General features: G+C 36.2%; 2 protein-coding genes across 2 annotated transcripts; one reads left to right on the forward strand and one right to left on the reverse strand.

Moving 5' to 3' along the window:
- The first annotated feature begins 1,786 nt into the window (after positions 1-1,786).
- LOC103342573 (Leucine-rich receptor-like protein kinase family protein) lies at positions 1,787-5,438 on the forward strand. Its single transcript, XM_008246205.2, has 2 exons — positions 1,787-3,583; positions 3,683-5,438. The coding sequence occupies exons 1-2, from the start codon at positions 2,031-2,033 to the stop codon at positions 5,157-5,159; spliced, it is 3,030 nt and encodes a 1,009-aa protein (XP_008244427.1). The 5' UTR covers positions 1,787-2,030; the 3' UTR covers positions 5,160-5,438.
- A 2,721-nt stretch (positions 5,439-8,159) lies between these two features.
- On the reverse strand, positions 8,160-13,536 carry TIF3H1 (translation initiation factor 3 subunit H1). The gene is made up of 12 exons (XM_008246204.3): positions 13,333-13,536; positions 13,156-13,235; positions 12,728-12,844; positions 12,531-12,634; positions 12,150-12,216; positions 10,499-10,632; positions 10,347-10,395; positions 9,649-9,720; positions 9,461-9,562; positions 9,315-9,382; positions 8,783-8,935; positions 8,160-8,441 (listed from the first exon to the last, which is right to left on the reverse strand). Exons 1-12 carry the CDS (start codon positions 13,340-13,342, stop codon positions 8,384-8,386), a joined length of 1,014 nt encoding a protein of 337 aa, XP_008244426.1. The 5' UTR covers positions 13,343-13,536; the 3' UTR covers positions 8,160-8,383.
- Positions 13,537-15,876: the final 2,340 nt, after the last annotated feature.

Here is a 15,876-nt window from a genome sequence, read left to right on the forward strand (position 1 = left end):
CCGGCAGCTGTCTTTCTCACAAGCCACCCATGCATTGCGTTCTTTAGATTTACTCAATTACCTAGCGACGTAATTTTGACTCCTTTCACTCTTTTTCTAGTTCTTGTTAGGGTAACTTAGCACTAACGGACATTCATTAAATATGTCGATATTCCTTTTAATTTAGTCATTTTGCTGCACGGATTTGAGATTTCACTTATAGATGGTTTGAGATTAATGTGTGGTCTAATTCTCTATATGCCAATTGACGACTCCTTACAAATTTAATGTAGGATTCTAACATATCTCTATTATGAGCCAATTTTTCCAATAACTTTGCCAGTAATGATTTTTTTAATTAATTGTACTATTGAACTGGGTTTCAAATTCATTTTAATTTTTGAAGGACACAAAAGAAAATGAGTAAATCTGTCGTTTGTGCTTGTATAAAATTTGAAAGGACTTTGTTTTAAGTAGAGACAGAGTTCATCTCAAAAGTTGTAATTCATCCCTATATTTTATCAGGCCGAAACAACAGGCATATTCCAAAGGAATCCTGGGGTTGATCAATAGTTGGTTAACTAAAAGTTAGTAATAATGACAAATGAATAAAACAAGAAACTAGTGTATGTTATACATAACATTAAGTAAGCAGAAAGGAATGGATTACTAGCTTTTGGAACTCTTGTAACATACAAACATATATGCAACAAATTATACTTAGTCGCATTGGAAATTCTTATCAGGACCAAGTGGGGTCATTGAGCTTGACGCATGGACAGATTGTTATGATATTATATTAAAATTTGAATATTCGCAAAATCAATCGGCAATAAGTAAAGAGGCCTAAGATGTTTGGAGCTCTTAAATTCACATTTTCGTTATTCGATTCGATGATGTGGGATACTCTCAATGCTTATGATTGTTGGATGAAGAGGAGGAAGACTTTACAACCCATGCAAATGTTTTGTCAAAGCCATCAATATGCAGACACAGAGAGAATTAGAGTTCGAAATGCTGGGAATATTAAACTGAATGATTCAACCAAGTAGTATTCAAACTCTTGCTATTTATCATGAAAGATGTTTTGCATGTATAGGAATTCACTTTCCCTATCGCAGTATACAATATATTATGTTTGGAAATGGCAGTTGGTTTGGTCCTGCACTGAATTATTATTAGTATTTGAAAGTTGAAACTGGAAAGTGAAGGAACGAGGCAACAAGAAGATGTGGCAAGCGACAAAGATAAAGAAAATTGCCTTGGTGTGCGGTTGGCAGGCACATGCTAGTAGAGACCCCAACACCCACGTTTTGGACCATTAATTTCTGCTAAATTGTCTTGGCTTGGGGGGTTTCACATACACTCAGTCCTTTTATTTATTTATTTATTTTTCAACATTCTTTCTTTCACAGGCTAGGGAATGTATACATATATGGTTATGCAAAGTTGTTTTAGATTGTGAATTTAAACCATTAATCATGTTGATTTTTAGTGACCGAGCCAATTGTGATCGCTTCACTCGACTATGATGGCTCCACATAGGGCTTGAATAGCCTTCAATTTGGTTTACAATATTTTAAAATTTGTGTTATTAGCCCCTTCTCCCCAAAAAAAACATTTATACTATGGTTTTGTCAAGATTAATTTTTGTCAGAATATGTGGTAAAGTAAGTATGACAAAAGAATATCACCCTTTACAATTTTGCCATCCACTCTCTTTTGCGTTTACAAAGGACCATCACACACGAAACTCCTAGTTTCACCCACCATTCCCCATTTCCTCCCACTTTTTTGCCTTTACAAAGGAGACATTACACATCCCATTTGATTTGATATTTAGTATAACTCTCTCTCTCTCTCTCTCTCTCTCTCTCTCTCTCGTGAGCTCACAGTGACAAATTAGTTTTCGTCCGTGTAGAGTAACAGTCTTCCATGGCAGATTTTTCGTGACGTATGGTGTTTCAGATGTAGTGTTTCTCTGGCCTAGCAAGCTAACCAGCCAGCAAGCAAGCCATTTTCCATAACTTGTAAAACTATTCTACTCAACAATGGGCTCTCTCAGACTCCTCCAACATATGCTGCCATCAATATTGATATTGGCTTCTCTGCAAGCCTGCATGGGAGACACAACCGTCCCTGCCCAACTCAACAACGACGTCTTAGGCCTGCTCGTCTTCAAATCCGACCTCCACGACCCTTCCTCCTACCTCGCTTCGTGGAACGAAGACGATGATTCCCCATGTTCTTGGGACTTTGTACAGTGCAATCCAGCCACTGGAAGAGTCTCTCAGCTGTCCCTTGAAGGCTTAGGCTTATTGGGAAGAATTGGTAAGGGGCTTCAAAACTTGCAGCATTTGAAAGTCTTGTCTTTGTCCAACAACAATTTCAGTGGTGACATTAGCACAGAGAAGCTTGCTCTCCCTCCCAATCTTGAAAGCCTTAATTTGAGCCGCAACAGTCTCTCAGGTCTCCTTCCCACTGCTCTTGTCAACATGAGTTCCATAAAGTTTCTTGATCTTTCTGAGAATTCACTCTCAGGACCCCTCCCTGATAATCTGTTTGATAACTGTTTTTCGCTTCGGTACCTCTCCTTATCTGGAAATTTGCTTCAAGGACCTTTTCCTAGTACACTGCCTAGATGTTCTGTTTTGAATGGCCTCAATCTCTCCAATAACCATTTCTCCGGTAACCCGGATTTCGCTTCTGGGATTTGGTCGTTGAAGAGATTGCGTAGTTTAGATTTTTCAAACAATGCTTTTTCTGGGTCTGCGCCACAAGGGATATCAGCCTTACACAACTTGAAAGTGCTTCTATTGCAGGGCAATGACTTCTCTGGGCCAGTCCCCGCTGATATAGGACTATGTCCCCACTTGGGTAGGGTTGATCTCAGCTATAATCTTTTCACTGGTGCATTACCAGACTCACTTCAGAGGTTAAATTCTTTGACATTTTTCAGTCTGTCTGATAACATGTTTACTGGTGATTTTCCTCAATGGATTGGTAACATGAGCAGCCTCAAGTATTTGGACTTCTCAAACAATGGCTTCACAGGCAGCCTCCCAGCCTCAATTGGTGACCTGAAATCACTCAGTTATTTGAGTTTGTCCAACAACAGACTTGTTGGTGCCATTCCATTGTCTCTTGCTTATTGCAATGAGTTGTCTGTGATTCGGTTGAGGGATAACAGCTTCAGTGGAAGCATACCAGAGGGTTTGTTTGATCTGGGGTTGGAAGAAATAGACTTTTCCCAAATGGGACTTACAGGTTCTATTCCACCGGGTTCGAGTAGACTGTTTGAATCTTTGAAGATGTTGGATCTGTCAAGGAACAATCTCAAGGGAAATATTCCAGCAGAAGTGGGACTTTTCTCCAACTTGAGGTACTTGAATTTGTCATGGAACAATCTTCAGTCAAGGATGCCTCCAGAGCTTGGCTTCTTTCAGAACCTAACAGTGCTAGATCTTCGAAACAGTGCCTTATTCGGCTCAATCCCAGGGGATATATGTGATTCAGGGAGTTTGGGAATTCTCCAATTGGATGGAAATTCATTGAATGGCCCCATTCCTAATGAGATTGGGAACTGCTCATCTCTCTATTTGATGTAAGTCTGATCACCTTCTTTTTTTATTTCTTCTCAAATATCTGTGTTTTATTAATTTGAACTGTACTAATTGTGATACTTTTTGTTTGTTTGTTGTAGGAGCTTATCCCACAACAATTTAAGTGGTCTTATTCCCAAATCCATTTCAAAGTTAAACAAGCTCAAGATTCTTAAATTAGAGTACAATGAGTTGAGTGGAGAGATACCACAAGAGCTTGGAAGACTGGAAAATCTTCTTGCTGTTAACATATCTTATAACAGGTTAGTAGGGAGGCTTCCTGTTGGGAGTGTATTTCAGAGCTTGGATCAAACTGCTTTGCAAGGAAATTTGGGTATTTGTTCACCATTGTTAAAGGGGCCATGTACAATGAATGTACCAAAGCCCCTTGTTCTTGATCCAAATGCCTACAACAACCAAATGGGTGGTCATAGACACCGTGATGAATCTCCGATGTCAACAACAGGCCGTCACCACATGTTCCTGAGCATATCTGCTATTGTGGCAATTTCAGCTGCTACCCTGATTGTTGTTGGGGTAATTATTATTAGCCTTCTAAATGTATCTGCAAGGAGGAGGCCTGCATTTGTGGAAACTGCCTTGGAAAGCATGTGTTCAAGCTCTTCGCGATCCGGTAGTTTGGCCTCAGGGAAGCTCATTCTATTTGACTCAAGGTCATCCCCGGAATGGATTAGCAGTCCGGAATCACTGCTTAACAAGGCCTCGGAGATCGGTGAGGGAGTCTTTGGAACAGTTTACAAAATCCCACTTGGAGTTCAGGGAAGAGTAGTAGCAATCAAAAAGCTGGTTACATCAAATATAATTCAATGCCTTGAAGATTTTGACAGAGAGGTTAGAATTCTGGGAAAAGCAAGGCATCCAAATCTAATAGCCCTGAAAGGATACTATTGGACTCCACAGATGCAGCTTCTGGTAACAGAGTTTGCCACCAATGGCAGCCTACAATCCAAACTCCATGAAAGGCTTCCTTCGACTCTGCCACTTTCATGGGCTAATAGATTCAAAATTTTGCTTGGCGCAGCAAAGGGACTTGCCCACTTGCATCATTCGTACCGCCCGCCAATCATTCACTACAACATAAAACCAAGTAACATCTTGCTTGATGAGAATTACAACCCAAAGATTTCAGATTTTGCACTGGTAAGGCTTCTAACAAAGACCGACCAGCATGTAGTGAGTAACAGATTTCAGAGTGCACTGGGTTATGTGGCACCAGAATTAGCATGCCACAGCTTAAGGGTCAATGAAAAATGTGATGTATATGGTTTTGGTGTATTGATCCTTGAGCTTGTGACTGGTAGAAGGCCTGTGGAATATGGGGAGGACAATGTTGTAATATTGACTGACCATGTTAGGGTTTTGCTTGAGCAAGGCAATGTGTTGGGGTGCATTGATTTAAGCATGGGTGAGTATCCAGAAGATGAAGTCCTACCAGTGCTCAAGTTGGCCTTGGTTTGCACCTCTCAGATACCATCATGCAGGCCTACCATGGCAGAAGTGGTTCAAATTATGCAGATTATCAAGACTCCAATTCCACACACATTGGAGGCTTTCTAATTTCTAAGATCATTTCAATGTTTGCTTGACTTCAACAACAAAGAGATTTGCCCTCCAACTTGTTGGAATTTCTTACTAGTTTCTATGTGGATTGATAGGGAACTGCTCCAATTGTTAATTGTGGTTTTTTCTCACCTACAGTTACCAGATTTTCCTGCGTGCTAAATTGAATATGAGCATATATTGTGACATCCCTTTTTCTTTGTGTTTTTTTTTTCCTTTTGTATTCATTCTAATTTTCAAAGTGGTAATGGAACTATCATATGCTTTCAAATTGAATGATTTGATTTGTTTCAGATGAGTGGTTCTGATAAGTGAATGGTTTGAAAACTTTTGTAAAGGTATGTGATTCAAGAAAATTGGTTTAGAATTCTTGCACCTCAAGAAAATTTAGTACCGGACAAAGAAAATTACCGTGCGCTTGGCCCCAAATATTAATGTCATGAAAATGAAACTTTTCAGATCCATTATATTTGATGGGACTTGTTTTTTTTTCACTAGCAATATAAGGGGATAGAGAGAATTAAACAGAACAAGTCGTCTGAACGAATAACCGCTCATAATAACTTGAACTACAAGTTTTGTGTGCTGATTTAGGAATTGTTACTCTATTGGGCTATATTAAACTGGATTGTATTGTACTATACGAAGCTCTTAAAAACTCTTTAGAATGATGTAAGCATGTCTTAAGCATCATATCATGAGTCGTGTCTTAGCAACATAAAACGCAGTCTAGTGTAGTTAAGTACAAACTTGTTCTATTTAATAGATTGTATTGAACAATTTGAACTGTTCATAAAAAAAAGAGCACAAATGGATTTTTTTTTCTCCAAAATCATTATTCTTGTAAACTTACCAAAAAAAAAGAAATATATATGTTTTAAAAAAAAATAAAAGAATAAAGGGCAAACGCATGTCTTGTTTTTCACCTTCATCTGATCCCCATAGGACATCTTCCGCTTTCTTCTTTAGGGATTAGCTTTTGTCTTGGTCTTATTTTAGAAACTTTCCATATACTTTGTTAGCATGATATTTGAGCCAAATTTCGATCTTGAGACCTGTAAGATGGAGAACAACAAATTAAAACTAGTCATGCTCAGTTGTCTCTTCGTGCTAAGCTTGCATTAAGTCAGTGTCTTAGTTTTCACCTTTACTCCGATTCCCCGTAGGACATCTTCCGCTTTCTTCTTTAGGGATTGGCTTTCATCTTGGTCTTTTTCAGTATTTGCTGCTTTCTTTTTCAATATTTGTTAAACAACAAATATTGAAAAAGACCTAGACGAAAGCCAATTCTTAAACAAAACAGCAGAAGATGTCCTATGAGGAATTAGAGTGAAGATGAAAGGCTAGACACGAGTTTAATGCAAGCTTATGTTGTGCGGTGAGAGAACTAAGCAAGGCTAGTTTAATTTGTTGTTCTTCATCTTACAGGTCCCAGGATCGAAACCTGGTTCTGATATCATGCCAAACAAAGTATATGAAAATTTTATGATATGTATTGTTCTCCAATATGGAGGTATTTATAAAGAAGTACAAAATGTGTTAATCTTAAAAGATAAAACATGAAATAAATCTCAATATTATAATAAAACTATATAAACGAGTAAGTAACTAAAATCCTACCTAAATAAGGATTAGAACTATATAAACGAGTAAGTAACTAAAATCCTAAGTAAATAAGGACTCGTCAACGGTGCACATATGAAGCATCTCCATCTACTACAGTTGGAATGCAAATAAAGAAGACGAATTTTTGGGAATAAAGTTCACGGGGTTGAAGACGAGTAGTTAAAAAAAATCACAATTTGATTGTGATTTTGCATAATATGAATTGCATGTGTAAATGGACCCTACACACGAGAGGTGACTTCTTTAACATTGTTTGTTGGTATGCTTTCCATTCTGTGTGAGGTAGACGACAGAACGTTTCACGGGTCTCCTTAAAATTCACTTGGGATATTGTGATATAAAACGACATCATCAAATTGTATATAATATGAAGGAATATAAAGAGGAAACAGGACCAGCCAATTTGCTTATGTCCTAGTGTGAGTATTTTTTAGCATTCTTTCTTATAAAAAAATGTCGAGATATAACGACAGGTTGTTCAATTATGTTATGCCAAATATGATATATCAGTTCTTCTTTCATATGGACATCATTGTAAACATAGAGAAAAGCATAGAGTGATAGTAGAAAATACATAACGTCCACACGATAATAACGTCCGGACGTTCAAATAGAAGAAAATCTATATAAATGTATATATAAAAAGTTATAACTATACAATCGAAAACCATTAAAAATAAGATTTGGTCTTCAGAAATTGCGGGAATAGAATAATACAAAATAACTCCCAACAGATAAGAAGAGTTTTCAAGTCTCCGAAGACCTTATTTGCTGATCAAACAGAGAACTGCAACTTAATTAATTGATAACTCAAGTTAGCATAAACAGGGCAGAGTGGAAAAACAAATCCTAGGTTCATTCTTTATTTTATTTTTTTGCAAAGAAAAATAAAAAATTTCTTCTCTAATTCGGTTAGATGGTGGCATAAGTCAAAAACAACCAAGCAACTATCATTCTAAACCAAAAACAAATTAAAAGGGATTTAAATGTCACTAGACTGGATTGGTCATCAGAAAATAAAATAAAATAAAATTGTTTGTATATGTAGACATGAACCTTTAATTTCCTCGTACTATTTAGGTTCCTTATAAATAAAAAATAAAAAAATTTAACAAAAAAACCACCTTCAAATTCCTTGTGAGTTTTTATATTTTATTTTTTTTCAGAACTCGAATTTTTCTAAAATTTACTTTGCTTGAACAAATGAACGCACCAGGGCATTTGAATCTTATATCCAACGAAACGCACCAAAAATACTATTTCACAATCAAGAAATGTCTCATGCAATCCAAGTCATTTGTAACAGAGTTCTACTTGACAAGTCAGCAGAAGATAATACCAGAAAAGAGGGAAAATGAAGAGCTATCAGACTAGAACGAATTGTTTGGTTAGGCATATTCCATGTTGGAATCATAATCTTACATCCAAACTTGATATTAAACTTCATACAAAATATTGCTCAAAACTTGACAGATTCATAAAAATGAATTTAAGATTAATAAAAACAAAAACTCTAAACTCATTATCTTATACAGATAGCAACTGCTAAGGATAGATAGTTCTCCTTTCGACGAACAATCGAATACAGCATTACATCAGTTCTCATGCAAAGCCTTCGTCAAGTACAATCTGCTGAAGCTCTGGCCAGCTACCCTGTAAATGGTACAATACAAACATAAAAATGAAATTAGTAAAACCCAAAATTTTCAATAACACTGTTAGAAGTGCAAATGAAACCCTTATCCCCCGTTACAGGCAGAAAACAGCCTGACCAACCTCTTAATGTACACATGTGTTAGTAGAAGGGCAGAGATATCTATTGAATATGTTATACTATATTACCATTAGTTTCTTGCCTTGACTCGAGGTTAAAAAAAAAAAATAGAAGTCCCCTACAACCAATATCTAAAGATACCAACTAAGTTTTACAAGGTAAAACAAACGAAAATGACTTGGTAAGATACGATCGGTCGTCAACAGAATTTGCAACATACCCATTAATTTGGTTGCAGTAGTTTGAGATTTGATTTGTTATGAGAAAGCTATCCAAACGTGATGGCTCGGGAAGTGGCTTAAATACAGGGTTTGAAGGATCCTCCTCAGGTAAAGGTTCTTCTCCTGTGGCCTTTCGTGCCATATTCTCCGCTCTACAAAACAAAGAACAGAAAACTAAATATGCAAAAAATGTAAATGCAATGAACACAGGCAAACTACATAACACAACCCTGAGTGGACAAAATCAATCATGCTCCAAATGTTGCAAGAGAAAAAACTAAGCAACAGATTGTATGATAGACCACATTTTTCTACTAGACTTTCTTCCAATTTTAGAATTCAACCAAGTTCATAAAATTGACCACCTAGCTTTATCTTCTATATGCATGCAATGTCTCTTAACAATAAAAAGCAGTATTGAAAAAAGAAAATTGCAAAGCTGAACACCAATCAACGTGCAAAATCCCCAAAGAATAACAAATCTATGAAATAGTGAGGATAAAAGAATCCATTTCAAATTCACTATATTACCTTCTCTTTTGAAGCCATGCTTGCTGTTGGGCTTGCTGACGTGACAGGTTTCTATAATAGTATTGGAACTGGAAGACAAGAAACAAATCAAGATATGTAAACGAGGAATCATAACTTGAGAACCTTCAGGTAAAGAGAGGACAAACCTTCTGCTGTTCCGTTGACAAATCGTCCATGCATTCAATAAGAAATTCCATATTCCTCTCCAGAAAAGGACTGGTTGACAATTGCAGACGATCATAATCACACTAAAACAGCAACATGGATAAAATAAGTCCTCAAATAATTTTAAAACTCATATAGAATTTCCCATGAAAAAGATCGTAATACAAACCTGGACAACAGGTGTATCAGCTTCCAGCTCTGTCATAAAGGCACTAATAAGTGCAGAATTGGAAACCTTGATCTGTCAAGTTCAAGCAGCATAAACATCAAAACAAAATGGTAAACCCATGTGCAACCTCAGGCAAAGATCAGGCAAAACAAATTAAAGGAAAAAAAGGCATAAAAAATTTCACCAGCAGCTATTAGAAAAAATGGAGGGTTTGAAAGTTTCATTAACAGGAAAATAACTCCATATCAATCAATGAACATATCTGGGATGTTTATATTTATTATGGTTTTTTTGGAGTAGTGCGTCTTCATTGGTTCTTTAAACTTCTGTCAATAATTTAAAGGATAAAGTTCTTGGCCCCATAACAAATTCATGTTACTTTTCAAAACATATTGGAAATTATGCTATGCCTAACGTACTTAAGAACTACTTAGAATTCTGTGGCTAAATTCTAGTACAGCTGATTGGTATGACCATCGATAAATACTCTGGTTACTCAAGTTCTACATACTGAATAACGGAATGGTTAACTGTAACCATTAATTTCCAAGTTGAAGAGTGATAATATAGAGAAATAATTAAGAAATAAAACATACAAGTCATGATATAAAAACAAAAGAGCATTTCAAGATATGAGCAGGCACAAGCATAGACTGTATTATGCTAGTACAAGAAATAATCAAGCTCAAAGCGCTTACCGGTATTTCTTCAAATATATCCACCCATGATAGATTTTTCTCCCTCAACCTAATGACAAAAAAAAACAAAAACAAAAACAAACAAAAACAAATGAGTTTCCATGCAAAAGTATAGGTTAACATAAAAGCATTGAAACAAAAAGGTAACATACTTCTCTCCTGTAAAATTGTTAGTGCGGTAAAGCTCCATGAATGAATCAGAAAGCTTCAACGCCTTGAGTGCTAAAACGCCTTGATTGGATTTCAATGGATCATAGATTATACACACACAACGCCGAATATTTTCCTGCAAAAATGATACTTATCAAAAGATATACAAGAAAAACAACAACCACATGAAAAGGGAAAAATATCTGAACTGAAGTAATCAGGTATGAAATCTAATGCGGTAACACTTAAAGCATGCGGTATTACTTTTAACTGCTTTGCTTTTTTGGAAGCCCAAGGCTACAGCAATGTACATTACAACGCAAAAATAAGACTTTTGGTCCAAACACAAGTGTCCACCGTAGGGTTTTTCCAATATCAATATTTTATCTCAGCTTGAATTGACTTTCATGCAATGGAGTAGGGTATCATTTTGGCAACTACAAAACTTTAAACAAGATGAGTAGGGTTTGGCTTTTACCTAATCGATTGATTTCTAGTAGATTTTGATTTATTCTCGTTAACAACTCTTCACAGTCCAAATATAAAAAAACTGAAACCAACATTTTCCAAAGAATTTGGTTCAATTTTGGGTAGCACATTATATACTGAAACTTCACCAATTATTATTTATATGTGTGTGTGTGTGTGTGTGTGTGTATATATATATATGAAAATTGTTCAAGCGTGAGCATACAGATGCAGACATGTAAGGGACTTGTGGACGTCTGCACCTATACTGGCCTTTGTGTGTGTGTGTAACTTGATACATGCCACATCTCATTAGCCACTACAATTGCACTAACACCTGTGTCCCTCATGTGAACACCCTTGAATATGATATTGCCCCCTTGACACCACCATCACCCTTATTTCCAATGCCTTGGACAGCCCTTTTTCTAAACTTGAGACTAGACGCATGAGCTGAAGCTGTAATCTTCAAGGAGTCCAATTTTTCACGACTAAGGCAGACAAAAGTACTTTTTATAGCATTAACCACCTGAATATTATCCAGTTCAATTTCATTCTATCACCAAACCTCCTCATAAACCGCCTCTTCACCCTATTTTACTGCAGTCTTCCTATTCCCCTCTTTTCAAAAGAAGACAAGTTGCATTATTCACAAACTAAACGGAAAGTTTCTTCATGTCCCTATCCAATCCTAGACTCTCCTACATTTAACACCCTAGAAGGCAACCTTTTGACAACTCTCAGGCATACACTAGCATATAAAAAGGCAGAAAATGAGAATAAACTAACTTTGCTGCTTAAATCCTTAACCTGATGCAACCAAGGCACCTTCTTTTGCCATACATTCCTATCGCTTGCCCACTCTCAATTAACTTACAAATCCTAAAATTCTTGAAGCACACATTCTTAGACTTGAAATCGAACCACAAAAGAAACTTGTAGGCAGATTTCTAAGTCACCTAGATGTGTTCAAATTCTTAAATTTTAGGAACTCGATTTAAGTAAAAACTCTATTTTATGTGGGCATGTCCAAATATTATGGTTCCACCACATCAATATTCTTGACTGAATAAAAGAATGTGTGTAAAAGGGTAAATCAGAGAAGTGAAGAAAAGAAACCAAAGGATTTTATCTTCTTTTTCATGAAATTACACATAACTAAAATAGTAATTTTAAAACCATTACCTGGTAGTTCATGAATGTCTCAATAAGCTCCACGGTTTGAAAAGAACCTAACAGTGTTGATTGGTACCTGAAGAATATTAGGAAGGAGTGTTATATATTACACAGGAAAAAAGAAAAAAATAGGTAAACTTTGGATCAATATCTTGACTCACACTATTCGAAGATGTCCATTCATCATAGTGTATATTAGGGAACTCATTAATATAAATATGTGGATATGCATATGAACTACCAGCTACACAGCTTGAGAAAGAAACAACAAATTCATAGAGAAAGAAAAGGAAAACAATAAAAAATTACTAAACACACAACTTGAAATCTTTTGACATGCTTTGTTTGTCTAAGAAAGCATGTTAACTCAAAAGAAAAGAAAAAACTTACCATCCAACAGTGTTATTGTCAACATTGACCTCTCTCAAACATCTCATCATCTCAAGCTGGTAATTGGCGCCATCAGCTTCAATTTCTTCATCCTCCTCTCGAATCTGAATTTTTTTACACACGAGGTGGAATTTTAACAAAAGAGGAGGGAAAATGCATTCAAGTATCACAAAACAGAAGCTAACACATCATCATACCGGGAAGGGGAAACAATTAGTAACTTCGAGAACACTGCCAACATCTAATCCCAGAAGCTGCCCTGTGACCAAAGCCGGTGAAAACTCCTTGCAATGTTTGATTATCTTTAAAATAACCTGTTTTTATTTTTATTTTTTGTAAAAACACAAAAAATATATATATATTAATACCAACAATAAGGTAACTCGGCAAACCCAGTTCCAAAAGCAATCAATTGGGGTTTCGTAAAAAGAGGAAAAAAAAAAAATCAGTATAACAAAAATCATAAGCTTACGAATGAGATTCTAGAATGGTACTAATTATGTGCCTAGTCTGATATTTTGGGAGACATTAAAACAATGTAACATTAAATTGAGCTCCTTTTCCTTTTTCTTTCGCAATTTACAAGCAGCAAAACAGAGAAAAGTCGATAATCATGGAGAGTTACCAATCCCTCGATCTGAACAACTCTGAGAGGGGAAGCAACCTCTTCTGTCGCTGCCACCTGAAGAAAGGATCTTGCCACCGCTGTACAATCAACAAAACAAAACCAAATTTTCACAAAGAAGAAAAACAAAAGCATTCAAATTTACAGATAAAAATACAGATAGAGAATTGTACGAACGGGTTGCCATGTTGTAATTTCACGGAGAGAGCAAAAGAAGAGAAGAGAGACACAGCAATAGTATAAGATGGGAAGATTTGTCTCTCTCGGGCGCGGAGGAACCTCTGTGTATAGTGAATGTGAAGATGATAGCTAAACCCTAGTTGTCGAAGGACTGGAAAATTGGGCCTTGAAAGCTCGTAGGGCCTAAATGAAGGGCCACGCAAAGTCCAAAATGCTTTCGGAAACCAAAAGAAAAAGGGAAACAAAAAGAAGAAGGAAACAATTATTTGTATTTAGGGTATACTAATAATCTGTCCCCCTGAATTTGTACTTAACTTTCGATTGACCTCCTATCCTTTTTTCTTTTTTTTTCAAAAATTAAGGATATGAACTTTTTTTTTCACCAATTTCCCTCCTGCCGTCTAAATCTGCAACATTTCATCCAATTTGCAGTTAAATGTGAGGGCAAAATGGACATTTTATACATTAAAAATAAATAAAAATGAAAAATAAAATAAAAACCAGAAAATTCAAAAAATATTCTCTCTCTCTCTCTCTCTCTCTCTCTCTCTCTCAATTGTTCGACCCTCAAAGACCTTTGTGAGCAGGCTGTAGAGCGAAAAAGAAAACTCCACAACCAAAGTTATGAATTTTCAGTTTTTCTAGAATTAAAGGATGGGGCTCTTCGAGGAAGAAGAAAGACTCTGCTTCTCACTTTTGATTTTTTTTTAAATGGTCCAAACCAAAGTCCATTTCTAATTGGCCTAACTTAAAAAATTCATTTAAAACTCATAGCCAAAAAATTCACAAAAAATTACCCAGAGGTAATCTCTGACCTCCAAATCACATGTGCTTTTGGTTAGATTAATTGGTATTAATTTTGGTTAGATTAATTGGTAGGGGTAATTGACATGGGGTGGTTCATATTAATTGGTAAAATTCTTATTTGATTGGTTTGGGAGTGGAGGGTGGTGGTCATGTCATGGGGAATGAGAGGAGAAGAAAAACCAAGAGGAGAGGGGGGGCTGGGTTTGGGGATGAAAATACTGAAGGAGGTAGGGGAAAGGTTTGTGGGGTGGGGATTGGTGGGAGTAAAAGATGGTGGTCATGGGGAATGGGGGTGGAAGGGAGGAGATGGAAGGGGTTGGCATTAGGTTTACTCTTTTTCTTCAATTTTTTTCAAAAAATAATAATTTTTTAAAATGATTTAATTGAAAATTGGATGAAATGTTGAGAATTTAGATGGTAGGGGGAAATTAGCCAAAAAAAGAAGTTCATATCCTTGATTTAAAAAATAAATAAAAAAAGATAAGGGTCAATCGAAAGTTAGGTACAAGTTCAGGGGGCAAATTACTAGTATACCCCTGTATTTATTGCACGGTGTTGTAAAGAATAAAGTAGTGGAGCCCACTTACTATTTGTTTGAAGACTTTGGTGTATGAGCTCACTGCACATTCACGGATCTTCCCTTGTACATAGGGCCACTTTGGGATTGTTGTCACTTTTTTAAAAAGTTGGTTTTGATGTGCTTTGAAAATAATTAACTGTAAAGTAAAGCAGCTTCATATTTGGTAAATAATATTTTTAATGTATTGTTAGTATAAAAAGCAGTGTCAAAATCATTTGGTAAATTTTAATATGAAACTATTGTAATTGTGAATAATGACTAAAATAAACATGATGTTCAAAGTTTTATGCGCTAATCATGTGGTGGTAGTGGTGGTGGTGATGAAAGAGATGGAGATGAATGTGGGGGTGAAAGAGGTGGTGATGAAGGTGGAGGTGGTGGATATGGTGGAGGTTGAGAGTGAGGGATAAGGGCGTGGTGATGGTGGTGGAAGGCAGTGGCAGAGTTGGATGTGGATGCATGTGGAGGTGGTGTCATTTAAAAAAATTAATGATAGTATTTTGAGAATTAAAAAAAATTCATTAAATGTTCATCTCTGCTTTTTTTGAAAGCAACTTTGAGAAGCAACCCAAAGCCTGCTTTTAATAGTTGTTGTCTAAATGCCACTGCTTTTAAAATAATCAGAATATTTGATTTTTACCAACACCTTAAACTGCTTAACTTTAAAGTGAAGTAGGCTTTTAGCAAACAAAAGCAATCCCAAACGTGGCTATAGTCATTTCCTTAGAGCATTTCCACCCATCTGTCATGGCAAAAGGTAAGGAGAGGCAAGAATTGTTACTATTCACATAAATAGTATCTGCCCTAGCAATTTTTTTGTTAGTTTTCCACCAATTGACATGGCAACCCAAGAGCAACCACTATTCACATGAGATATGAGGAGATGAATTTTTATAGAGTTTTGGTGTGAGAAGTGAAAAATATGGCTAGGTATTTATAAAAAATCTAAAATAAGATCTAAAAATTATGGTTTTTTTTTCCTTTTTTAAAAATTTAAATTGGCTGCTGACGTCACAATAATGTCAACATTAGGTCAGCTTGCCTAAGTATCAGCCTAGACAAGTTTTGCCTTTGGGCTTGCCCAAGTTGGTGGAACCCAGCTCTTACCCTGCAAGATTTGGGCGCTAGAAACGGGATTGAGGGCCTAGGGCCTC

This window comes from Prunus mume, linkage group LG2, assembly GCF_029339155.1.
Source record: "Prunus mume cultivar Tortuosa linkage group LG2, ASM2933915v1, whole genome shotgun sequence".
NCBI lineage: Eukaryota > Viridiplantae > Streptophyta > Magnoliopsida > Rosales > Rosaceae > Prunus > Prunus mume.

Coding starts and splice junctions, on each gene's coding strand:
- LOC103342573 (XM_008246205.2), top strand. CDS start 2,031: ATGGGCTCTCTCAGACTCCTCCAACATATGCTGCCATCAATATTGATA. Junction 3,584..3,682: donor TGCTCATCTCTCTATTTGAT/GTAAGTCTGATC, acceptor TGTTTGTTGTAG/GAGCTTATCCCACAACAATT.
- TIF3H1 (XM_008246204.3), bottom strand. Junction 12,845..13,155: donor TTGTTCAGATCGAGGGATTG/GTAACTCTCCAT, acceptor AAATAAAAACAG/GTTATTTTAAAGATAATCAA. Junction 9,383..9,460: donor TGTCAACGGAACAGCAGAAG/GTTTGTCCTCTC, acceptor CTTGTCTTCCAG/TTCCAATACTATTATAGAAA.